This window comes from Xyrauchen texanus, chromosome 47, assembly GCF_025860055.1.
Source record: "Xyrauchen texanus isolate HMW12.3.18 chromosome 47, RBS_HiC_50CHRs, whole genome shotgun sequence".
NCBI classification, from domain to species: Eukaryota; Metazoa; Chordata; class Actinopteri; order Cypriniformes; family Catostomidae; genus Xyrauchen; species Xyrauchen texanus.
This window is the reverse complement of record NC_068322.1, coordinates 26,281,143-26,307,761: the sequence shown is the minus strand read 5'-3', so window position 1 is coordinate 26,307,761 and position 26,619 is coordinate 26,281,143. Positions and strand designations below refer to the sequence as shown.

General features: G+C 38.1%; 1 protein-coding gene across 1 annotated transcript; it reads left to right on the top strand.

Annotated features, from left to right (window-relative positions):
- The first annotated feature begins 249 nt into the window (after window positions 1-249).
- LOC127639057 (transcription intermediary factor 1-alpha-like) lies at window positions 250-25,853 on the top strand. The gene is made up of 11 exons (XM_052120892.1): window positions 250-700; window positions 3,640-3,758; window positions 4,140-4,287; window positions 6,426-6,558; window positions 7,839-7,955; window positions 15,697-15,811; window positions 15,890-16,036; window positions 17,170-17,284; window positions 22,927-23,309; window positions 25,083-25,202; window positions 25,722-25,853. Exons 1-11 carry the CDS (start codon window positions 457-459, stop codon window positions 25,851-25,853), a joined length of 1,773 nt encoding a protein of 590 aa, XP_051976852.1. The 5' UTR covers window positions 250-456.
- The last annotated feature ends 766 nt before the right edge of the window (window positions 25,854-26,619 follow it).

Here is a 26,619-nt window from a genome sequence, read left to right as displayed (position 1 = left end):
GCCATTAAAAGTAATCGTTCAACAATACATAAATCAAACATACAACAACATGACTCAGATATTCACAGATGGATCAAAAGATCCAAAAACAGGCAGAGCAGCTGCTGCAGTATATATTCCTCAGTACAATATTAAAATATCAAAAAGCGTAAGGTCTCAACGAGGTGCGAGACCTTACGCACAGCTGGTGCAACCCTACCCTGGAGTTTGAGCACTCCCGGTTGCCGTAGCCACACATCACGCTGTAACGTCATGATGGGGCCCCCGAACAACAACACTAACGCGAGCTAAATGTAAAAATGAAACAGACAATGAGCAGCGCGTTTCATTCACTAACTCAATTCATGTTGTTTCGAGTGAACAATCCGGCGCGAATTTCCGAGCATATCGCTATCTAGAGCGCACTGAATATCTCACACGAGTTACTGAAAAGGGCGATGTCTTCCTGAAGTAACGATGGATGAAAGCGGGCAGAAGGTGCTGTGTGATGATGATGATCTGGTGATCATTGTGGAGAATGAGGCGGAGAGTATGCCGGTGCAGGACGCTGATGTTCGGGATCATCACAGCGGTGTCCTGATGGACGTGTGTCCCGTGTGTAAACTCAGTTTCACCAGCAGAGAGCCCAAACTGCTGCCCTGTCTGCATTCATTTTGCAGCAGATGTTTACCGGCCTCCTCCGCCAGGCCTGCGCAACAATGTAAGACTTTAATACAAAAGAGGGATTGGGAATACTAGAGGGGAACTTGTGAGTTTGTGCAGGAAGGGACCTGTTGTTGTTTGTTTGTTTTGGCTCTAAATATGTTAGAGACAATTGTAACACAAACGATAGCACAAACGATGTCACACTTTTTACTTCTGTGAATATTTCTTGGGGTGGGTTTGTTTTTGTAAGTCAATTTTGCATAGCCATAGCTTTGGCTACAAAACATCGATTAAACTTTTTTTTTTTTTTTTTGCTGTTCTTGCCCAGGACAAAAGTTACAGTTCACCCTGAACACACATTGACCTTTTGTGACAACATGCCCCAACTGCGAGTTTGCCTGGTACCCCATCAGTACAACCACCAAGATAAAACTGACTCCAAAATATAGGCTTTTCTTCCAAACTTAAAAAGTAAAGCACAAAATGATTCATGAAAAAATTAAAAAGTGGAAAAGAAATCATAAAAAACAATTGGCCAACAAATATTGTAATTGATCAATTGAAGATTTAAAGGCATTTAAAGCACATGTGACAACATGCCCCAACCTGACTATTATTAAAAATATATGTGCCATAAAGAACAAATGTAACATTTTCAGTAAAAATCTGCATTCATAATATTGTTGGCCTTGAATGAATATATGCGTTCGTAGTTTCATTATATTTGCATGTTTACACAAGAGCTATGGCTAAAATATGATGGTGAAAATGTACTTTTGGAGGGTAGAATTCACAAAAATGATTTGGATTTAAGAGGTTTTACAATTACTGACATACTGAAAAGCCCATGTGACAACTAGACAGGTATCCCTTGCCTTTTGATACTTTATTGTACTTTTCATGTAAATATTAGACAGAACTTTATTGGTCCCCAGGGGAAAATTTTTAACATGTTTTAAGTCATTACACACCTCACCAGAATACTTCATTCTGATTTAGCGTTTAGAGCATTATCCCATCAAATCTTTGTGTGTAATGACCTAAACTTTTTAATTGACTGTTGTCAAGTGATTTCCCTCATAGCTGTGCTAGTTTCATGTCTCTCTCTATGCCCTTTTCTCACATAATAAACTCATCTACATATACTTCATGTGCATTTTTAAATGATTTGTTATGTAGCCGTTAAATAATGTATGTAGATTAAAAAAAAAGCCCTTTCTTCCTTCTTGTCTTCATTCATTCCTGTCTTCCTTCCTGCCTTCCTTTCTTCCTGTCTTCTTTCCTTCAGTCCTTCTGTCTGTCTTCCTTTGCAGAGATTTCTGTAACTTTTGTTGTTATCTTGGCACAAAATAACTTTTGTTAAACTTACTAAACCGTAGTACTTACTTATTACTACTTTATCACTTTACAATATCTCTATCTCATTGTATTGTTCAGTGAAATATGTTTGTGTTATATTTAGAGATTTCCGATTTTGTGCAAGTGTGACCTGCCGATACCGATTTTTCCCAATTCCGATTTTCTTTCTAAGAACTATTATTGACCACATATACAAACAAAATCTACCTTTCTTCAATGCTAAATTTTATTTTCATAATAAAATAAATGATTAAACATTACAATTTTCCCCAAACTGCACTAAGTTACAGGATCTTCTCTCACTTAAACAACTCTCAAAATAAAGTGCTCTGTGACAGGAAAGATGTAGAAATAACAATTAACTGCAAATAAGTTGCTTTATATAACAGATGTCATTGTCCACTATTTTTATAAATGCACCTTTTTCTCTTTATTACTCATCTAACAAAACAATTATTTAGGTTTATGACCTCAACCTGGCAACCTACAACCCATTTGCGCTGTTGATATCTGCGCAGGCAGTAGACGCGGGATGTTAAATCAAGAATCACTGGTAGATGGGAGAGGAGGACTCAGCTGGTGCTCCGGTGAAAAAAACAAAATATACATGTACATTTAACAACATCTGGATGGAAGAATTGAATTTCATATCCCGAAGCCATATCGACAATGCCCACGCCTTTTGTAATGTGTGTCGCACTGATTTTAATATCGGACACGGTGGGAAAAATGACGTTACTCAGCACATTAAATCACAACGGCACAATTTGTATAGTAGCTATTTAGCCTGCCTCTGCCATCCAGCACCCCCCTTCCCCCTCTCCCGGATTTGTGTACCCAAATGTTGACAGATAACAGGCTGCGTGTGTGACATGACACGAGGTTAAACAACTCGGGCAACGCGACGTCTGAAAGTACCTCATACTCTGTATCGAGGAAATGTATCAGATTTCTGAACCCTCTGTCCTCAACTATGGAGAACAGCTGGTCATCCAGGGCCATGAATTCCATCATTTTCCTCATAATTGCTTTGGTATTTTCGCTGCTCATTACAAGGAATGATAGGAGAGGCTGCTGACTTGTGACTGGCTCTGAGCTCTGGCTAGCTTTAGCCGCTTTCACTTTTTAGCTTCTTTTTTAAAATGGGCATTTTCAGCTGGGTGAGGGTGTTATAAATGTCTAATTAGGTTTGTTGATCCGAAAGTTATTGTGGTGGTTCCCCAGCGATTTACTTTGGCCGTACAATTATTACACATTTCGAACTTTATGTATTCTTCACTCACAGTGAAGATCATCCACGCCAATGACATGTTTACGTGCGGCTGTGACGTTATTGCCTGCGCAACAAAACGGACCGGCTTGGAATCAGACAGACGTGAGGCTGACCGGCCGGTCACCGATCCGGCCGAGCATGCGGAAAATCGGCTAATTCCGGTCCCTGGCCGGTCGATCGGTGCATCTCTAGTTATATTTGCCTGCTTTTCTTAATTTTTTTGGAACAAAGCAAAAACATGTGTAACTTTATTGTAATTATTTTTGGCACAAATTCGCAACATTATAATATTACAAATATGTCTGTTGATTGATATATTTGTTTTGTGATGTGTTGTAACATGCTGTGTGTTTGTTTATCAGTGAACACAATCCGCTGTCCGGTGTGTCAGCAGGAGTGTATGGATGTTGAGGTCTTGGATAACTTCTTTGTCAAGGATTCCATGGAAGTGCCGAGTAGTACGATGGAAAAGAGCTGTCAGGTGCATGTTTGTTTGGATATTATGATGTATTTACTGCACCCCAACAGTTTTTCCTGCACTGCTAATGAATCTGCAGGATCACTGCAAAATAAATGATATTATTGCTGAGTTGTTTAGTTTTGTATTTCAGTCTAAATTAAATGTGAGAAAGACTGGGCACAGCAAAATAATACTAAAACAATAATTAAACCACATCTTTCTTTTGCCATGGCGCAACAACAAACATGTAGTGCAACCAGTGTAGGGTGATTCATGAATGAGCCGGTACTAATGAGTACTAATGCATGTATAATGTTGAAAGTCAACTTTTACTTCCATCTGTTGCTATGTAACGTGTCTCTGATGAATTGCATTAGTTGACGTCACACGTTTTGTTCGCAGCTGTGCGTGAGTTGCGATGACAATACCGAGGCGAGCTGTTTCTGCGTGGAGTGTGTGGAGTTTCTGTGTGTCACCTGCATGGAAGCACATCAGCGTGTGAAGTTCACCCGAGATCACACGCTCAGACAAATGACAGAGATGTCTTCAGGTTTGACCAGAAACACGTATAATCAATAGCAGTGCATGGGACAAATATGAAGGCCTTAAATACATTTTAACATAACATTACACTGCTTTGTTGAGATGGTAAAATGAAAATGCATAATCGGTTGTGCTCTAATTATAACCTGTTTATTGTTTATGAGTGATATGATCTCAATGTATGCAGATTAAATTCCATATAATTCAGCATTATGTACAAGTTTTGCATCTACCAAATGTATGGTATAGCAGTGGCCCCAAAAAGCATTTGGAGATTTGAATGTTAGGGCTGCACGGTTATAAAAATCATAATTGCGTTATTTACATTGATATTTGAATTGTGATTCATTTCGATCAGTAGTTTGTGTGCCATATTGTTTATGTAAAACAAGTGTAGAAATGTGTGCTTAAAATAATCTATTGCTGTTGTATACAACAATAAACTATGATCGAGACTAAATGGTCACATTGGCCCTCTTGAGCAGCATGAAAAACAAAACTGCTATTTCAATTTTGACAAACATTTGAAGTAATGGACATTTCTTTGTTTGGGTAGTGCTCTGTTGCTAAAACAAAAAATGAAAAACATGTTGTAAATCGAGTTTTTTGCCCATTAGGAGTATACCTCAATAGAATGTTGTAATTGATGCTTTACACGATGGGTTACTTGTGGTAGCTTAAATTGTAATTCCAAAATGTAATTTGAATTAATTGTGCAGGCCAGCTGAATGTCATTCATTTAGATAAAAAAATATCAAAGCAAGTATAATTTGAATGAAAAACAAAAGAACAAGCTTTCTTTTTAACACTTACACATACTCTTTTCAATTTGCTGCAACTATGGCAAGCCCTTTCACATTTCCACATGCAGGCTATGAATTATAGATATCTGTAATTGCATTTTCACTAGTAGAATTTCACAATGATCTGTTATTCTTGTTCAAAACGCATTTAAAGATCTCTATAATTCATTTTTACTAGTGGTCGACCGATATATCACAGAGGCAGATAAATCGGCCGATATCCTGAATTTTTATATTATCGGCATCTGCTGATACATTTTCCCATTTGCGGTCTTAAGAAGTGAGTGAAAGAACCGTCTAAGTGCTCATCTGATATCGTCCTTTTAAGCGTGTTTTCTATCAGCCAGAATCAAAACTTTTGGATAGGGATCAAAAGTTCCTCTGATTCACAATTCATGACAGTCAGTCTGTGACAATCCAAGCAGGCTATCTATGCCGTTTAAACTCTCAGTAGATTGCTGCTGCTCTCGCTGCATCCGCACGAGCGCTTGAGTGCAACTTCAAAGTAAAAGTACTTAACGTGTGCTGTGAGTAAATATCACTGTATGTACAATTGGTTTGATTCAGTCTTTTGTGAGAAAATGCTACTGCTCATATGCCATCAGTGGCTGTGCGTACTGTTATTTCCTTCCTAATATATTAACAATTTCTTCATGAAAATATAAATGACAAAAAAAAATGGACTTAACAGAAATCAGAAAAAAAAATTAAAATACAATCTTTTTAAAGAAATTATTTTACAAAGTAAAATTTTTGTGTGAAATTGAGTAAATATAGTGCTTAGTAAGAGTTTTATTATTTATTTATTTTTTAGCAATTTTTTGTTTGTTATTTACTATATTAAATTGTGTTATATATCGGCATTTTGTCAGCTTAACTGCCACCCTCTCTGGATATCAGCATCGGCCATTAAAAACCCCATATTGGTCGACCACAAATGTTTACTAGTTGAATTTTACATATCCACAATATACTAAGCAAAATCAGCCATTTTTTTTCATCAATGATTACGTTGTAACTAGTGCAAATGTCCATTTCTAAGATAAGTTACAGATATCAAGGATTGCTTTTTTATTTGTTGAAAATCCAGTTTTGATATCAAGAACGATAATTTCCTCAAATAATAACGTCGTCTTTGATATAAAAATGAAAATCTTTACTTGTGCAAACCAGTATTAAAATATTTCATTTTTACTAGTGGAAATTTAATTATATATATATATTATTCATATCCTGTTCATGATTAAAATAAATTTTGGCTTGCTATTGAGCAACTAAATAAACTTAACTAAACTTTTAGTTAAGAAGTTACACATTACATTTTATTAATCATCTTTCACAGAGGCGATGGGCGCGTCCACACAGAAGCCCGTTTTTTGTGAGATTCACAAGCAGGAGCCGTTGAAGCTTTTCTGTGAAACCTGTGATCGGCTCACCTGCAGAGACTGCCAACTACTCAAACACAAGGACCACAAGTACAGCACAAATTTATATCACATTTTGTGACTTTAGTAGTGCCATGGAGCTCTAGTGAGAAATCGTCTGCTAAGTATATACAAGGAATATTCAGAGTTGAGAGTAGTTAACACAGAAATCATTTCAGTCCCTCAGTTTGTAAAAAACAACAACCCCCCCACACCTGACACGAACAAGCACTCCATTTGTCAAAAGCCAACTGACAAAGACACACAAATAGACAATAAAACAGCAGAAAATATTTAGAGACATAAAAAAAAATACAAGTCCCTCTCTGCTGCCTCTCCTCAAGAGCCCTCCAAAAAGGCCAGATAGCCACCCCACTTCCTGATGTATATATCCAGGTTGCCCAGCCTTCTATACACCATCTCCTCAAACGCCGCAACCCTGCCCAACGCGATGCACCACTCATGAATTGAGGGTGCACCAGACGACCTCCATCCCCTGAGGATTATCCACCTGCCAATCATCACGCCGGTCAGGACCCACCTCTCCATATATCTATCACCCACATTCAGGACCACCCCATCACCCAAAACACACAGTCTTGGGCAAAATGAAAATTGAGTGTCCACCACGTCACACACAAAGCTCTGAACCCTTATCCAAAACGCTTGGATCTTAACACATCCCCAAAAATATGGGTTGTGTCCCTGTCTTCTGATTCACATCGCCAGCAGGTGGGTGTGTCCAAGCCTATACAATCTAGAGGGGGTCCAATAGAATCGATGCAAAATCTTAAATTGCATAAGGTGCACCCATCTCTAGATGCAGACTTGGTGTTTTTTAGAATCCTAGCCCACACTCCCCCCTCCAACACCAAGTCTTTCTCCTATAATCTCTTGAGATAAGTTGAAGCTCCACCCCCCAGACTCTGAATAAGCAGGGAGTAATATACTGATGCCTCATGACCTTTTCCAAAAGCAGTAATCACCACTTCCAGAGTATCTGCCGCTTTGGGGGGTGTACACTACTCCCAAAAATAATACAGAGCAGATGGCGCAGCTGTAAATACCTAAAGAACTGAGATCTGGGAATCCTAAAATGTTGAACCATGTTTTCAAAAGATCTCCATGACCTACCCATTTTGTTTGTTTTTTTTAAACTGAGGGATTCTTCCAAATAATTTTTAGTAGTACATGGCAGTATGTTAGAGATATCTGTCCATAGAGCTTAACTTATATTGTAAACATTCCTTTAAAGTAAATGTATATATTATTGATGTCTTCAACATGAGTTATAATTGAACTCAGCAGCTAACAGAGGTTTTATAATACAGTTACCAGTTTCTCGACGACGCATATAAGAACCACAAGGAACACCTGGAAAACATGACCTGCCAGCTTCAGGAAAAGAAGAAAGCAATAGAGGACGTATTTATCACCATAAACAATGGGTAAATATATTCATGAAATTTTTTTTTATCAGTATTATTGAAAACATTAAAAGTTATTTACATAAAATTTGTATTGTCAAGGTCTGCATCGAAACCTGGAAATATCACGGAATTTAAAAATAATGAATTCCAGGCCTCCAGACTTTTTTGTCATGGAAAATTCTAGAGTGGAAAAATAAATTAATATATATATACAGGTGAAACTCGTATATATATATATACTAGTTCATTAATTTCAGTAATTCAACTTAAAAGGTGAAACTAATATATTATATAGACTCATTACAAGCAAAGTAAGATATTTCAAGCCTTTATTTGATATAATTTTGATGATTATGGCTTACAGCTTATGAAAACCCCAAATTCAGAATCTCAGAAAATTAGAATATTACATGAAATCAATAAAAAAAAGGATTTTAAATACAGAAATGTCGGCCCTCTGAAAAGTATAATCATGCATATGTACTCAGTACTTGGTTTGGGCCCCTTTTGCATTAATTACTGCCTCAATGCGCGTGGCATGGATGCTATCAGCCTGTGGCACTGCTGAGGTGTTATGGAAGACCAAGATGCTTCAATAGCGGCCTTCAGCTCTTCTGCATTGTTTGGTCTCATGTCTCTCATCTTTCTGTTGGCAATGCCCCATAGATTCTCTATGGGGTTCAGGTCAGGCGAGTTTGCTGGCCAATCAAGCACAGTAATACCATGGTCATTGAACCAGGTTTTGGTACTTTTGGCAGTGTGGGCAGGTGCCAAGTCCTGTTGGAAAATGAAGTCAGCATCTCCATAAAGCTTGTCTGCTGAAGGAAGCATGAAGTGCTCTAAAATGTCCCGGTAGACGGCTGCGTTGACTCTGGACTTAAAGCACAGTGGACCAACACCAGCCGATGACACAGACTGTGGAAACTTCACACTGGACTTAAAGCATCTTGGATTGTGTGCCTCTCCATTCTTCCTCCAGACTCTGGGACCTTGGTTTCCAAATGAGATGCAAAATTTGCTCTCATCAGAAAAGAGGACTTTGGACCACTGAGCAACAGATCAGTTCTTTTTTTCTTTAGCCCAGGTAAGACGTTTGACATTTGAAGCCCATGTCCAGGACCCGTCTGTGTGTGGTGGCTCTTGATGCAGTAACTCCAGCCTCAGTCCACTCCTTGTGAAGCTCCCCACACATTTGAATGGCCTTTTCCTGACAATCCTCTCCAGGCTACGGTCATCCCTGCTGCTGGTGCACCTTTTTCTTCCACACTTTTCCCTTCCACTTAACTTTCTATTAATGTGCTTTGATACAGCACTTTGAGAACATCCAACTTCTTTTGCAATTACCTTTTGAGGCTTTCCCTCCTTGTGGAGGGTGTCAATGATGGTTTTCTGCACAACTGTCAGGTCAGCAGTCTTCCCCATGATTGTGAATTCAACTGAACCAGACTGAGAGACCATTTAAAGGCTCAGGAACCCTTTGCAGGTGTTTAGCTTATTAGAGTGTGACTCTTTGAGCCTACAATACTGAACCTTTTCACAATATTCTAATTTTCTGAGATTCTGAATTTGGGGTTTTCATAAGCTGTAAGCCATAATCATCAAAATGATATAAAATAAAGGCTTGAAATATCTTACTTTGCTTGTAATGAGTCTATATAATATATTAGTTTCACCTTTTAAGTTGAATTACTGAAATTAATGAACTTTTGCACGATATTCTAATTTTTCGAGTTTCACCTGTATATATATATATATATATTTAGGTTAGGTCAGGGGTTTTCAAATTGGGTTAAAGTGAGCCTCCCCCTAGAGAACTTGAAGACAGCCATGCCCAACACCTCCACAACCACTAATTAGGCTATTGTTATTTGTACTATTAGGCTACTACTACAAAACTACTCTAGAAGTATGTGGCAGGGAATTAACACCATCACGGACTACAAACGGAATAAAGACTCCGCCGTGAACACCGCTGCATCTCTCCCAGACGAACTTAATAAATGTTATGCTTGTTTCGAGGACAATAACACCGCCCTCGCGGAGAGAGCACTCGCGGCTGACGCTACAGAGCTTGGTTCACTCTCCGTCTCTGTAGCAGATGTAACCCGATCCTTCCAATGGGTGAACATCCATAAAGCCGCGGGTCCAGATGGCATTCCGGGACGTGTCATCAGAGCGTGTGCGAATCAACTGGTTGGTGTTTTTACGGACATTTTCAATCTGTCCCTCTCCCTGTCTGTAGTCCCCACATGCTTCAAAACATCAACCATTGTGCCTGTACCGAAGCAAACCATAATCACTTGCTTAAATGACTGGTGTCCTGTTGCTCTGACTCCCATCATCAGCAAATGCTTTGAGAGGTTAATCAGAGATTACATCTGCTCTGTGCTGCCCCCCTCTTTGGACCCATTGCAGTTTGCCTACCGCAACAACCGCTCCACTGATGATGCCATTGCATCTACACTACACACTGCTCTCTCCCATCTGGAAAAAAGGAACACATATGTGAGAATGCTGTTTGTAGACTACAGCTCAGCATTCAACACCATAGTGCCCTCCAAAGCTTGATGAGAAACTCCGGGCTCTGGGCTTAAACAGCTCGCTGTGCAGCTGGATCCTGGACTTCCTGTCAGGCAGACGTCAGGTGGTTAGAATGGGCAGCAACATCTCCTCATCACTGACCCTCAACACTGGAGCCTAGCAGGGCTGTGTTCTCAGTCCACTCCTGTATTCATTAAACACACATGACTGTGTGGAAACACATAGCTCCAATGCCATCATTAAGTTTGCTGATGATACGACGGTGGTAGGTCTGATCACTGACAATGATGAAAGAGCCTACAGAAAGGAGGTCACACTCTGACACACTGGTGTCAGGAGCACAACCTCTCCCTCAACGTCAGTAAAACCAAGGAGCTTGTAGTGGACTTCAGGAAGAAAGACAGAGAACACAGCCCCATCACCATTAATGGAGCACCAGTGGAGAGAGTCAGCAGTTTCAAGTTCCTCAGTGTCCACATTACTGAGGAACTCACATGGTCCGTCCACACTGAGGCCTTTGTGAAGAAGGCTCACCAGCACCTCTTCTTCCTGAGACGGCTGAGGAAGTTTGGAATGAACCACCACATCCTCACACGGTTCTACACTAGTACTGTAGAGAGTATCCTGACTGGCTGCATCACCGCCTGGTACGGCAATAGCACCGCCCACAACCGCAAAGCCCTGCAAAGGGTGGTGCGGACTGCCAGACACATCATCGGAGGTGAACTTCCCTCCCTCCAGGACATATATACCAGGCGGTGTGTGAAAAAAGCTCGGAGGATCATCAGAGACTCCAGCCACCCGAGTCATGGTCTGTTCTCACTGCTACCATCAGGCAGGCGGTATCGCAGCATCAGGACCCGCACCAGCCGACTACATGACAGCTTCTTCCCCCAAGCAGTCAGACTGCTGAACACTTGATCTATCAGGATCAATAATTGGCACTGCACATTATTCATCTATAATCTCACACTGGACTGTCAAATATATTCTCCTCAATACAACTACTTATATATATTTCATATACTCTTTACTTTATTGTATTGTATATTCTATATTGTGTGTATTGTACATTATATATAATTATTGTGTTGTGTAAGTATGTGTACATTAGATATGTAAAATGTGTTGTGTAAGTATGTTGTTTATTGTAATTGGTATATGTCTCGTCACTGTCATGACTGCTATGTTGCTCAGAACTGCACACAAGAATTTCACCTACTGTTGCACTTGTGTACATGGTAGTGTGACAATAAAGTGATTTGATTAGATTTTTATTAAACTATCAACATTCCATTTTAAATTCAGTTTGTTTTTTAAATAGGTTATATTTTTTTCAATATGCGGGGATGCAGGGCTTCACGGTAGAAAGGAATAAACGTAAATCCTCCTCCACCTGCAGCCATGATCAGTATTTGCTTTTAAGCACGCAAGTAAGTGGAGATGAAGGGGATGAGGACTTTCATAGCCTTTTGAGAGAGGTGGGGAAACTCAAGTCAATACAAAGCGATCCATTTTGCAACACAAATATGCATAACACGCACTTTAACTCGCAAGCTAGTACAGATGTGTACAGACGTGAACCGTTATCAGGGGTCATACACATTTTTTTTTTTTTACCAAACATTTTCCATGACTTTGAGGCGAATTTCATGACAATACATTTCCTAAAACATCTATGTACACATATCAAATAAGAAAAATCAATGTCAAAATTTACCACAGCATATCTTAACTAAAATGAATGACAAATGACAAGCTATGTGGTTTACTAGAAAATAAACATTTAATTAAACTACACTCACTGACACCAGTATGACTGTTAAATAATATAATGTGTCAAACTCTGAGAACTCCATTGTGTAGCCTTCATAAACATAAATGATTCAGAGGGACAAGAATGTTTGAAAAAAAAAAAAGAGAAAAAGGAAATAAAAGTGTCCAGTAACACTGACATTAACTTAATTAAGAATAAAACAGCAGACTTGAACGCTGTGGAGGCGCGTTAGGTCCCAATGCAAGATAACTCCAATGAAAAAAATGCTTTTAGGATAAATGAGAAACGTTTGTGTTTGTTTTTGTGCAACTGAAGATGTCATCATGCTTAATAGGCAAAAACGCATGCGCACGTCATTTTCGTGTTCTGTACTGGTCTGCAAAACAGTTTTCACATTAACACATTTTCATGTGAACCGTGCTCTGTTTCGGACTAATCTGACAGCGTGAAACCCCCTGCTTTTGCTCCAGTACACTGATGCGACTCTTGACAGAAAGATCAAGGGACATCAGTGACCACCAGCGCAGGTCTTCTCTCATGTTTAACATTAAAAACAAGAGAATGTATGTGATACTGAGACTTTTAATGACTGCTCCTCAAGAAGTGAATAATAACACTGCTCAGACTCACAAGCAAACATCCCCATAAGCTTAATTAACATAGCAAGTTATTACATATAAAGTAGCAGCGGTGCTGTTGTGTGCACGTGAGACCCTTATTGATTCAGACCCTTATTAATTCATGTTGATCGAAGAATAGATTAAAATGGGTGTCAAACTCAATTTCAGCCTGGGCCACATCAGGGTTTATTTGTGCCCACAAAGGGCCCTTTGAAAATGTCGCACCAGCACTTGCTTTGGTAGCACCCATGCAAATATTACAGGTTATGTGCATTGAAATGCAAATTTGACAGTACAGCATTGATTTTGAGGTTGGAATGCAGATGAAAAGGATGATATTAACAACAGTAACATCTGTGGAAAAAATGAACACCTATTGTTTATATGGCAGAATTGAAATATTCCAACAGTTTGAATAAGTTGGGTCTTCTTTACAGATTGCTTTCATTTGGCTCCTACTGATTAAACTACAGTCATGTCTTGGAATTTCTGAAGGCAAACAAAACAACTTACATTTCTTACAATCAGAGATCATTACAAGAGTACAGATTTTACATAGATGGAAAACTGATAGCTTGGTCCATAATTATGAAAATGCACGATAGTTCTTCTATAGTATCCGTAGTTTTAACAATGAGATTTGTAATAGTTCATGGTAAGCATAGGTGAAACCATGCATGGCTCCTCACTACCATTATCATTAACTAAGGTTTCTGTATAAAGAATAATGGCATTTTTGTAATAAAAAAAAGCAGTCTAAATACATTTACAAAGTTTTTCTGCCACAACTACTATAGTTAGTACAGTACAGTTAGTTTTACTTCTGTAAATCCATGGTAAAGTTCCTTGTTCCATGTAAGTGTTGTGATTTGAGAATTGAAAAGCCTTCTAATTTATGTTTTCTCCTGTTTTCTTTGTCAGTGCTGTTCAGAATGTGGATCTGTTTGTTTTAAACTAGTTTCATCACCGAGACATAAGAGTTTTGCAACTAACAGTTCTGTACCACATTCAAATGGGTTTCGTGATCCCTCTGGTTAGGCATCTCAATGCTTCACAAGCACAATTAAAATAGTCTGTTGTGCGTTTGAGGCCAGTCCGTGAATTACTGCACCTGCTCTGCACTCGTGCTGCTATGATTAAGCTGTGTTGATAATTGACTCTTGTAGTGCTGTTTCATTACACTTTTGAAACTAGCAAAATGCTTTTCAAAAACATACAGATGACAGGGGAAGGCTCAACGCTAAATGATTATTCAGTGAAACATTGCGATCCCCTGCCATCCTACGTTTCAGAAATGAGCTTGCAAGCCACTTGAAATTAAGCGAGTTTGACATGAGTTGTTATACGTTTACGTCACTGTGAGTAATTGCATGTATTTTTGTGTGTGGTGGGGCCCCTTTCGCAGTGTAGAAAGTGCACAGCTGACTGGGGCTGGCAAGTGTTATGTTGCGTCAAGTATATTAAACCATGTGAAAGTCCAACAGCGACGTTCATTATTCAGCACACCACCACTGCAAAATTGATATGGGGAACACTGTGTTAGGTTATGTTATGTTTTATGGTATGTGATGTTAGGTTAGGTTATGTTATTTTAGGTTGTGTTGTGTTATGTTATGTGTTATGTTAGTTTATGTATTATTATGTATTATATTTGGTAAGTTAAACATGTTTTATTTATCATTTTTTTAATTATTGCAAACATGAAAAAAATTATATCCATTTTAAATGTTTTTATAAAAGTTAATACTGCATAGATATTTAATCAATATCACACGAGCAAGAGTGCGATATGGCCCTACATCAGCACTGCTGTGATTCGACCAGGTAATCACAGCAGTACTGATTTAGGCCCACATCCCATGATTGCAATATTGCTTATATACAACAGTTCGATGAACAAGTAAATAAATTTTTTTGGAAAAACTGAGTACGGTCATAAACACATTTGTGCATGAAACTAATTTCTAATGCCACAAATCAGAATCTGCCGTTGTTGGTTCAAAACAATTGATGTGTCCAAGCCTCTCAAAAACATCACTTTAGAACTACTAGTATCATGGCTTGGGCTATTTTTTACATGTTATTGGAGAAACAAGGATGTGTGTGTGAGAGAGAGAGAGAGAAAGATATGGAGCATGTGCGATCACCTGTCTCTCCCAAGCAGAGATGCTGTAGTGTGTCAGCTTTCTGAAGATAATGTGATTTTTGTCAAATTAATTCTTTTTTCTCAGTGGAAAAATGGCCGTTCAAGCAGGGGTATTCCTCCCTATTTCGTAGCTGGTGCGAAAGAGTCTTTTACTATAAAACCGCATTCTTCTCCACCAATTTGAACAGTATGTCTGCTCCAATGTGGAAACTCTGGTAAGAGGTAAGCGCCTTGAGATTGAGTAATTAATCAGTCTGTCTCATCTCTCAGCTGTTAGTTTAAAGCCGTTTAAAGCTATTTCCTAGCTTTAATAGTGTAGAAGTAAAATGAACGATCATGGAGCGTTGTTGGATGTAAACACAGTGATGCTGATTTACTTCATGTCACCAACTGAACTCATATTACTCTCAAAAATGGTCTTTTGCTTCCACATGCAGGCTAAAATATGTGATGTCACAATATTAAATGTAAAGAGACAGATAGCTCTTAACAGATATGCGCTGCCCTTACACTTTAGTTTAGAACGGCACAAACACAAGCGGAGTCATACACACAGTGAAATTTCGGAATGCTGATGGTGTCAGACCATCAGAACTCATGGAATGTCTCTTGTCCAAACAGATTCGAGAACCGGAACTAACTGTTGTACATTATGTTTTATAATGTTATTATCAGTCTTCAGCAAGTGGATGAAAATCGCAAGACTGTGGCGAACGAGATCAAAAAATCCATCTGCAATCTCATAATGGAGATCAACAGGAAAGGAAAGATGTTAGTCAATCAACTCGAGGTACTGTCCTATATTTCACCTAGTAAAATATAATCGCTATAATATGATCTGTTATACTTAATGATGCATAATATTTAGGCAATCACAAAAGACCATGAAACTCTCCTGAAAAGGCAGCAACAAGATGTAACCTCACTGTCCACACATCTCAATCATGTGATCAACTTCACTAAGTGGGCCACAGCCAGTAACAGTGGAACTGCCCTCCTCTACTGCAAACGCCTGGTAAGAGTAACACTACTTAATACATGTCCCACTAACCCACATCTGAGAGTTAATCAGTATCAAGTAAGATTCATGGCTGAATCACAGCCGTGCTGATATTCAGACCAACAGCACGGTCAATAATTAACACTGCAGACAGAAATTGGTCCGTTAACTGGTACATTTCTTCTCTGCCATTGTTCAAAATTAGTTTCAAAGAGCCATCAAGCTCTCCAATGTCTTCAGTGCACTCATACTCTGCTTTCAAACTGGTGCTGTTTCATTTGTGAATGAGAGCTTTTGAGAGAATCTACTTCAATCATTCTCATTCATTTGTAAATGACTGTGTTCACATTTGTGTTCATTTGAGTCAATGATTTAATGGCTCGCTTGTATCATAAGATGTTAATTTGTCACCACCATCTGACCTTAATATATAATTTGCAGAAATGGTCAGTGAGCAAATCCCTTTGGTGAAATGATTCAAGTCAATCAAGCCCCATTGGGATAATCAAAATCCTCAGCACTATATGAGAAGAGTCTGTGAACACGGACAAGCGGAGTGATACAAAAAGTGTCTTTGCGTTGTTGGACTGAAAATCACGTATTTAGTACAATTAGCCAACCAGATCATATTGTACTGAAATAGCTGCTGTAAAAATTGTGACAATGACAGGCTGACTTTATGATTATCTTTTAATTAATTCAAGAAACTTGGAATCATACAATAAAATGTATGAGTTCCATTAAGGCTTTATTAATAAGGATTGCACAGGGTAGAATTAAAGTGATATTTATAATATTTTACTATTAAATATTTTAATAAATTTTAGTAATAAAATATGCTATTTTAATTATTATTATACTACTACATTGAATGTTATTATTTGTTTGTGTTTTTTTATTAAATACTAAGAAAATAATATTTGTACTAATCGCTTCCTCTTGTGCTTAAATGGAATAAGAGACATACTGTATAATGATGCAGATTTCAGGACATTTGTGGTTATTTTTTAAGACCATCGTTTGGATGGCTACATGTGATTGGAATTAAAAGTGTGAAATGTGGTTAGCTTATGTAATCACGTTTAGATCAAGTAATGCAATCTAATAATTGCGACTGGTGTACTCATGGATTGTCTTTTTCTCCTCAGATCACGTGTCAAATCCAGTACCTCATGCGAGCAAAGTGTAACATCTCGTATGTTCCTCAGAGTTCAGTTCGATTCCAGTGTCGAACGACTTTTTGGGCTTCAAATATTGATCTTGGTAAGATGCGTCCATAATCAACTCACAATCATATATGCTAATCAATAGGTGGCACCCCAACTGGCAATCTTAATCTATTATTGAACTACAGGTAATCGATCATCTTAATCTAAAGCATTTTTGATTGAACAATTGATAACAAAAGCTACGTTAAATGCATTTTTTTTTCAGCTTTGACGCTGTTTATTTTGAATAATGAAAAAGTATTTTATTGAAAAACAAACCATGAAAAGATGATCTACATTAGTTCTTTTAGTTTTTACTGCTTTCTTGATTAATGAAAGAAGGCAATGTGCCCTCTTCATTAAAGTAATCTGAAGGATGGGGCTGTCAAACTCAAAAAAGCCCCAAGAATGCACCATAAAAAAATGTATTCTAAAAGTAGTCTATTTTCCAAGTCTTCTCATGTCATGCAGTAGTTTTGTGTGAGCAATGGACTGAATTGTAAGCCGGTATTAACTGGAAATCTTCCCCTCATTCAAATCTGGCATGTTCATTATACCTGCAGAAGTGACTGCTTGTTCAGTCCCTTGTCATAACTAGACTGGACTACTGTAACGCTCTCATTGCAGGCCTTCCTGCATGTGCTATTAGACCTCTGCAAATGATCCAGAATGCAGCAGCACGTCTGGTCTTTAATGAACCAAAGAGAGCGCATGTTACACCACTCTTTGTCTCTCTACACTGGCTGCCGGTTCATGCACATACTAAATTCAAGGCCCTGATGCTGGCATACAAAACAGTCACTGGGTCTGCGCCAGCATACCTAAAAACGTTTATGCAGAACTACGTTCCCATCAGAAGCCCGCGGTCGGCTATGGAACGTCGCCTTGTCATACCAAAACAAAGAGGCACCAAAACACTTTCCCGGACTTTCAGTTTCATCATACCACGTTGGTGGAATGACCTTCCCAACTCAATCCGTGAAGCTGACTCACTCTCAATCTTCAAAAAACTGCTAAAAACACATCTTTTCCAAGAGCACTTAAACAGTCACAAAATAAAACATTTACAATTCTTGTTGCACTTAAATCTGTTTTGTATACTATTCTGATGCTAGTGAAACTTTGTAGTATGGCACTTTTCGTACCACTGTCCTCTTTTTTTTCGCTTTGGATAAACGCGTCTGCCAAATGAATAAATGTAAATATTTACATACTGTACACAGGCAAAAAAGTCGCCATCTGGATTTAAATAAGCAGATACTTAAGAGTCTATGATTGGATCATTATTGCAGTGATTCATATGTTTCAACTCTCAACAATTCTTTTAACATATCTCATGCAGTATGTAGCTTCTCATTTCTTAAACTATTTTGGAAGACGTATCTTGTGGTCGTGGAAAAGATGTTACTGTGTTTCAGAAGGGGCAAATTATTGGCCTGCATCAAGCAAAGAAAACTAATAAGGAGATTGCTAAAATCACTGGAATTGTGTTAAGAACTGTCCAACACATTAATAAAACCTGGGCGGATAAGTTGTGAACCATCAGTTTCACGGAAGAAATGTTATCGGAAACAAATCTTGAATGATCGTGATCGGAGAACACTAAAACACTTAGTAAAAAATCGACAGTAGAACAGCTACGTTTAAAAGTAAAAGTAAGAGCATTTCCACATGCACAATGTGATGAGAACTTACAGGATTGGGACTAAACAGCTGTGTGGACACAAGAAAGACATGACTTCAATTTGCTAGGGAGCATAAAGATTGGACTGTGGAGCAATAGAAAAAGGTCATATGGTCTGATGAGTCCAGATTTACCCTATTCCAAAGCGATGGGCGCATCAGGGTAAGAAGGAAAGTGCATGAATCGATGCACCCATCATGAATAGTGCCCACTGTACAAGTCTCTGGAGGCAGTGTTATGATCTGGGGTTGTTTCAATTGGTCAGGTCTAGACTCCGCAACGTTATGCGACAATAAAATGAAGTCAGATGACTACCTGAATGTACTGAATGACTAGGTCATCCCATCAATGGATTTTTTGGGGATCACGGGGATATTCCAGGATGACAATGCCAAGTTCATCAAGCACAAATTGTGAAAGAGTGGTTCAGGGAGTATGAGGAATCATTTTAACACATGAATTGGCCATTAAAGGGTCCTGACCTTAACTTCATTGAAAGTCTTTGGGATGTGCTGGAGAAGACTTTATGGAGTGTTTCGACTCTCGTCATCAATACAAGATCTCAGTCAAAAAAGAATTTAACTCTGGATAGAAATAAATGTTGTGACGTTGCGTAAATTTGTCAAAACAATGCCACAACTAATGCGTGCCGTAATCAGAGTTAAAGGCTTTGGGATAATTTCATCCGTTGAGAAATTATTTGGTGCAAATTGTAAAATAGGACTTTAAAGTTAAGTAGTAGCATGAGGACAATGTACCATATAAAAAACAAACATCTGCAAGCCTCGACATCTAATGCTGCATTCCATTAAACTCAAAGTCTGATTTTCCAACTTCTTACAAGGAAAATTGCAGTCAGAATTTTTGGAAATGTTCTACTCCGACTTTGCCGAGATGCAGGTGCGCGACATCACACAAACATGTCGGCACCCAGGAAGATTTACAAAGTGATAAACATTCACTTTTATTGAATAATATTGATAAATGAGTCAAATTTCTGGCATTACATGATATTAAAGTTGTTTAACTAACGCCTGCAGAAAAGAGTGTATAATCGTACACCTGTAGCACAAATGCTAGCATTGCAGCATTGTTGTTTATCAATTGGGTTGCTAGAAAACATCTCTTAGAGCTCCTTGCTGGTGACAGTCTAACAGCTGCTAATCTAATGGAAGTGTTGCAGGATTTGTTTCCTAACACGTAATTTTCCAAGCATTTGGTAATTAAATTAATTTATGATCGGGGATCAGAGATGTCAAGTAGGAATATCCCACAATCGACTTGAATGGAAAGCAGCATTGGGCCCCCCACTTATGTTGTACGGGAGGGCGATGTGCGGTGGGACTTCTTTGTCTTACTCTGCCCATGTATATATATGTAGATTTTTGTAGGATTGCCCAGCAGCACAAATTGTATTCAGATTTTTATTCTTCCATTGTTAACCCTGTACAGCCTGAAAGAATTCTCAGAAAATACTTATATTTTGACATTAAATTTAAGTTTTTAATGCCATTAGACAAAATATAAAAAGGAATCGTAAAATGCAAGTTTTCATCGTATTTCATACATTAGGTCATTTTCCTCCTGAAGCCCAGCCATTCATTTTTTTGTATAGGACATTTGTTATTTAAGTTTTTCTTAAATAACCCATAGCCCATACATGCTACAGTGGTAAATCATGAGGTATTATCAGAGGACTCCTGGGCTTTTCAGAGATACCGAATGTTTGAGAGTTTTCCCATGACAACTTCCTCTCCTTGTTCTATAAATATGGACTGAAATGTATCACAGTTCAATTCAACACATCAAATCAAATATGAATTAAATATTAGTTTTTTTCAATACACAATTTTTATCATATGTATTTTATGCACCAAACACTATATTGACATTTAAAAAAGGGAAATTGTTAAACTTTTTTCACTGGGTCTCAGGAACTTATGGTAAGATGACATCATCATAGCTTGTAATGTAAAATAATCAGATCTTTACAATGACAGAGCAGTCTGCATGTATGAATAAATCCATAGAAATATTAGTTCACAGTAAAATGTATCTGTAACGCAGTTCAATGGAATGGAGGATGCGAGAACCAGCTTGGCAATATAAATAATATTTTAATGATAAACTTAAACAAAAGACACAAACACACATATGACGGTCAGCTGACCGCAAACTATCTCTCTCTCGTCACACCATCTTCCGCAGTCGGCCTTTATCCCTCTCGGATGCTTAATTAGCCTGATAAGGGACCGGGTGTGTATAATCACGACCTGGCCCTGCCCTCCGCCCTGCCACAATATCTTATAAAAAGTATATGTCAGAATTTTCAAAGCTCTGTGATTTTTGTTTTTTTTACTGGGCATGAATGTAATGTAATTGTGATTGAGAGATATACCTCAAAAGCCTGTTGTATCATATTTGATACATGTCATTTCAAATATTTCAATAAATAAATAAATAACATATACAATTTTAACCAAGCACAAGTTGCTTATATTCAGCAAAAGCTCTTTAAGTATATCAAAATATCAGTAACAATAAAATCATTACTGTCACTTTTACTTTATTAAAATAAGATGTAATTTATCCCAATATAAGTAATTTTTGGCAGAAGTCTGGCACCATTTTAAATAGATCAATTTAAACATTGAAACCACTTTTTTCACAAATAATGGTGCCATAAACATGTGAAACTAACATATCATAATACCCACCTCGTAGGTTAATAGGGCATGTAAGCGATTCATTCAGTAATAGTTTGTTATGAAATATAAGAAGGAAATATACAGTTGTTCATTCAAATATTAATGTAATAATTATTGCTAAATATGCACGTCATGTGAGCCTGTTTTGTTTCAGCTAGAATAGATCATCTATATATCACCAGTCTTTGTCATGCCTGTTTGGCCACTTGTTTGATTCATGGCTTGTATCGGTTATCCAGCTAATAACCGGTTAAAACTTGTGGTTACACGGTTAAAATAATCTGTTTTCGTTAGTTCTCATATTGAGGTAAAAAACATAAACAATGCAATTAAAAAAACTATGACTTTAATATACCTTCTTTACGATTAACATGTTTTCAGTTTCTGAATTCATAAAAGTCATGAACATTTTTAACCAAAAATTTATGAAATTCTTGAAAAAATAAATGCTACCATAAGTTATGACATTTTAAAATGTATATTTTTTTTATAACAAATTTTGTATTTTACCTTGAAAAATATGTTGGAAAACGTTTTATTGAAAATAATAAATTAATACACGTGAGTGTACATTATGTGCAAGAAAAGTCTTTTTATGGCTTATTATTGATGGTTACACCAATTTTAGAGTCATTATATGAATTCTTTTGTAGAAAATGGTAACTAAACTATTGCCAAAAATTGTATGAAACCAACATGAAAACAAAGATTACAGTTCTAAGAACTTGCTTAGATTTTCTCATCACCTCTGTCATCCTTATAAATTGTATTACAATTATTAAATAATAATTGATTTTAAATACTGACAATAATGCCAATAAAGCTTTAGTGACTGACATTACTGGATAGCAGTAAATAAATTGGTAACGATTTACAAAAGGTTGTTTTTGTTAACGATTGTTAAAACATTAATTAACATACAATGAACAATACTTGTACAGCATTTATTAATATTGGTTCATGTTCATTTCAACATATACTGGAAATAAAAAACTAAGTTTAAAACATGTGCCAAGTTGTTACATGTTTATTTTCTTTTATTTAAAATTTCATTATAAATGATAAAACATTTTTTTAAACGTTTTTAGTTTCGGTTTATTTTTCAGTACATTTCATTTCCGTTTTAGTATTTCAGGGCTGCCATGTATTTGAGGCATTAACTTAACTGTTGAACTAAATATAAAAATCTAAATTATAATAATTAAAACTATAATAACACTGCTTTGAGGACCACTGATTTGTAATATAGTGGAATTTCAACTTCAACTTAAGTTCTCATAAAAATCTTCCTGATGGTTTTCGCAGGGTCTCTAATCGTAGAGAAAGTTCCTGTCCGACATCTGAGCCGTCCACAGCCATTCTCATTACAGCAAATGAACGCAGGGCCCAGACCGGATGGTGTTCAGGGTGGGTGCTCCAGCACACAGTCACAGCAGCAGCAGCAGAGACAGAGCACACTCGCACAGCTGCAGATGCAGGTGGAGAAACTCAGCCAGCACACCAACCGAAATCAACCGCCTAATCAGTGGCCATGGTTCCACGGCATGCGTGTACATGGACCGCCCCCTTATAGACCCCTGCAGGGTGGGTCACCATCTCAGTCTTTAACCAGCATGCCTCAACACGGGCGGCAATATAACGCGAGGAGTCCTCCACCTGTACTGCAGCCCACGGCTCTGCCTCCACAGGTGAGGTGTCATGTAAGAGAACGTGTGCTGTACAGATGCCATTTTTACAGTTGTGTACGTAAGTTTACTTAGACCATGCAGAAAACTGTAATGGTAAAAATCATAAAGTATTTTGGTTTTGCTTAGTACTTAAAAATGTGTTTTGACACATCTTCATGAAAAACATTCACTTCATCAGATAAAGTTACAGCGCAGTCAGAAAGTTTTCAGACCCCTTCATTTTTCCCCCCACATTTTTTATATCAGCCTTATGCTAAAATGCTTTAAATTACTATTTTTTTCACATCAATCTACGCTCCATGGCCATAATGACAAAGCAAAAAACTGATTTTTGATAACTTTGCAAATTTATTCTAAAGAAAAAACTGAAATATCACATTGACATAAGTATTCAGACCCTTTGCTATGGCACTTGAAATTTAGCTCAGGTGCATCCCAGTTCTCTGAATCATCTTTGAGATGTCTCTACACTTTGATTGGAGTCCACCTGTGGCTAAATCAAGTGATTGGACATGATTTGGAAAGGCACACACCTGTCTAAATAAGGTATCATAGCTGAAATTGCACATCAGAGCAAAAACCAAGCCATCAAGTTAAAGGAACTGCCTGCAGACCTCAGAGACAGTCGATTGTTCGAGGCACAGATCTGGGGATGGCTAAAAAAAAATCGGCTGCATAGAAGGTTCCCAAGTTTGGAAAAACTAAGACTCTTCCTAGAGTTTGCCGCCTGGCCAAATTAAGTAATTGGAGGAGAAGGACTTTGGTAAAAGAGGTGACCAAGAATCCGATGGTCTCTCTGGTTGAGCTCCAGAGATCATGTGAAGAGATGGGAGAACCTTGCAGAAGGACAACCATCACTACAACACTGATCTGGGCTTTATAGCAGAGTGGCCAGACAGAAGTCTTTCCTCAGTGCAAGACACAAAAAAAGCACCTTAAGGGCTCTCAGACTGTGAGAAACAAGATTCTCTTGTCTGATAAAACAAAGATTGAACTGTTTTGCATCAATTCCAAGTGTCATGTGTGGAGGAAAACAGGTGCATGGTGGTGGTAGTATCATGCTCTTGTTTTTTTTTTTCAGTGGCAGGGACTGGGGGACTGGTCAGGGTTGGATGCAGCAAAATACAGAGATATCCTTAATGAAAACCTGGTCCAGAGTGCTCAGGACCTCAGACTGAGCTGGTTCACCTTCCAACAGGACAATGACCCTAAGCACACAGCCAAGACAACACAAGAGTGGCTTAGGGACAACTCCGCAAATGTCCTTGAGTGACCCAGCCAGAGCCCGTACTTGAACCCAATCGAACATCTCTGGAGAGACCTGAAAATGGCTGTGCACTGATGGTCCCAATCCTACCTGATAGAGCTTGAGAATATTTACAGAGAAGAATGGCAGAAAATCCCCAAATACAGGTGTGACAAGCTTGTAGTATCATACCCAAAAGACTTAAGGCTGTGATCACTGCCAAAGGTGCTTCAACTAAGTACTGAGTCTGAATAATTGTGTCAATGTGATACAAAGTTTGGAAAGTTATCAAAAATCTGTTTTTTACTTTGTCTTTATGGGGATGAGTGTAGATTGATATGCTAAAATGCTGAATAATTTCTGAATGCACTGTGTGTCTGAAACCTCATGATATGACCTCTTTAACCCTTCCTTGGTTTTTAAAATGGTTCTAATATGGTTCAAAAGTTCTGCAAGGCCAAGGAAGGGTTAATAATGTGTTTGTTTTTAAACTAGAAAAGTAATTTTGAGCTTGATGTCTCTCGTAGAGTCTGAGGGGACCCATCTACCCTCCTAAACCGATGGAGGTGCCGCAAAGGACACACTATCCGCACAATGCTGCTCTCTCCAGTTCAGGTTCACTTCCATCTCCACATGTACCCCATCAAGTAAGTCTAATTAAAGTGCTTTTGTACAGAATATTGACTGTTAGCCAATGAATCTGCCAATATTTGGCTTAATGTTTTTTACAATATTCAAATATATTTTGTAGCAGCTGATAACTATGGCTGTTTGACTTATTGACAAAATGGTAGTACCACCTTGTTTCACTTCTAGGGCTGTCAATTGTGTAGAGAAACTAAATAAAATCTTTTACCTTAAGTCAGCTGATTTTTTAAATTGATGTTATTTCCTTAGTCCATAAGAGGATGCATTGAATACATATAACCATACAGCACCGTGTTATATTATTACAAAGAACATTCCTGGCTGTTAAAAAAACATTCCATTTTGAAATAAAGTGCAATCTGTAAACTGTACAAGCAATAACCTTGATACACAAGAATAACACACTATAATAATCTATCTCTGCCCAGACATAAACCTCTTCATAAACCTCTAAATCACGTGAGGAGGCAGATAGAATGTGTGTTCGTCCATCGTATTCTCGGTTCCTTGAACTGTAGGTGATGACGGGAGGCCATTTCCTTGCTCTGTTGGTGGGCTGTACGGTGGCTGATTGTTTATGGAAAAATCAGCAAAGTCGACTCGTTAAAAAGGAAGAGAAATCTTCTTCAATTCTGCAGGCAAAAGGGTGAGATGTCGATTGCTCAGCGGCCTCCTTCAGATCTGTTAGCATGCTTGGTTGAACACTCGTGTAGCGAGAAGGAGAATGCATGGCGAAAGTTCATGGTATGTGCAGCCGTGGCCAAAAGTACTGGCAGTGACATAAATTTTGTTTTTCAAAGTTTGCTGCTTCAAGTCAAGTCAAGTGGTTTTTATTGTCGTTTCAACCATATACAGTTAGTACAGTACACAGCGAAACGAGACAACTTTCCTCCAGGACTATGGTGCTACATAAAACAACATAGGACAAACACAGGACCACATGAGACTACACAACTAAATAAAATACCTATATAAAATACCTATATATATATATATATATATATATATATATATATATATATATATATATATATACCTATATAAAGTGCACGTGCAAACATGTGCGAAAAGTACGGGACAGTACAAGAAATTTCTGACAATGAACAGGACAATAGGCACAGTGAGAGATCAGTACACAGTAGTGCAAAAAGATGACAGTTTCTAAAAACATAAACATAACATACTATGAGATACTGCACATAGCAGTTATTGAGGTAGCAGACAGTTATAAAGTGACAGTAATTAAAGTGCAACTCAGGACACGTGTGTGTGTGTGTCAAACCAGTCTCTGAGTATTGAGGAGTCTGATGGCTTGGGGGAAGAAGCTGTTACACAGTCTGGCCGTGAGGGCCCGAATGCTTCGGTACCTCTTGCCAGACGGCAGGAGGGTGAAGAGTTTGTGTGAGGGGTGTATGG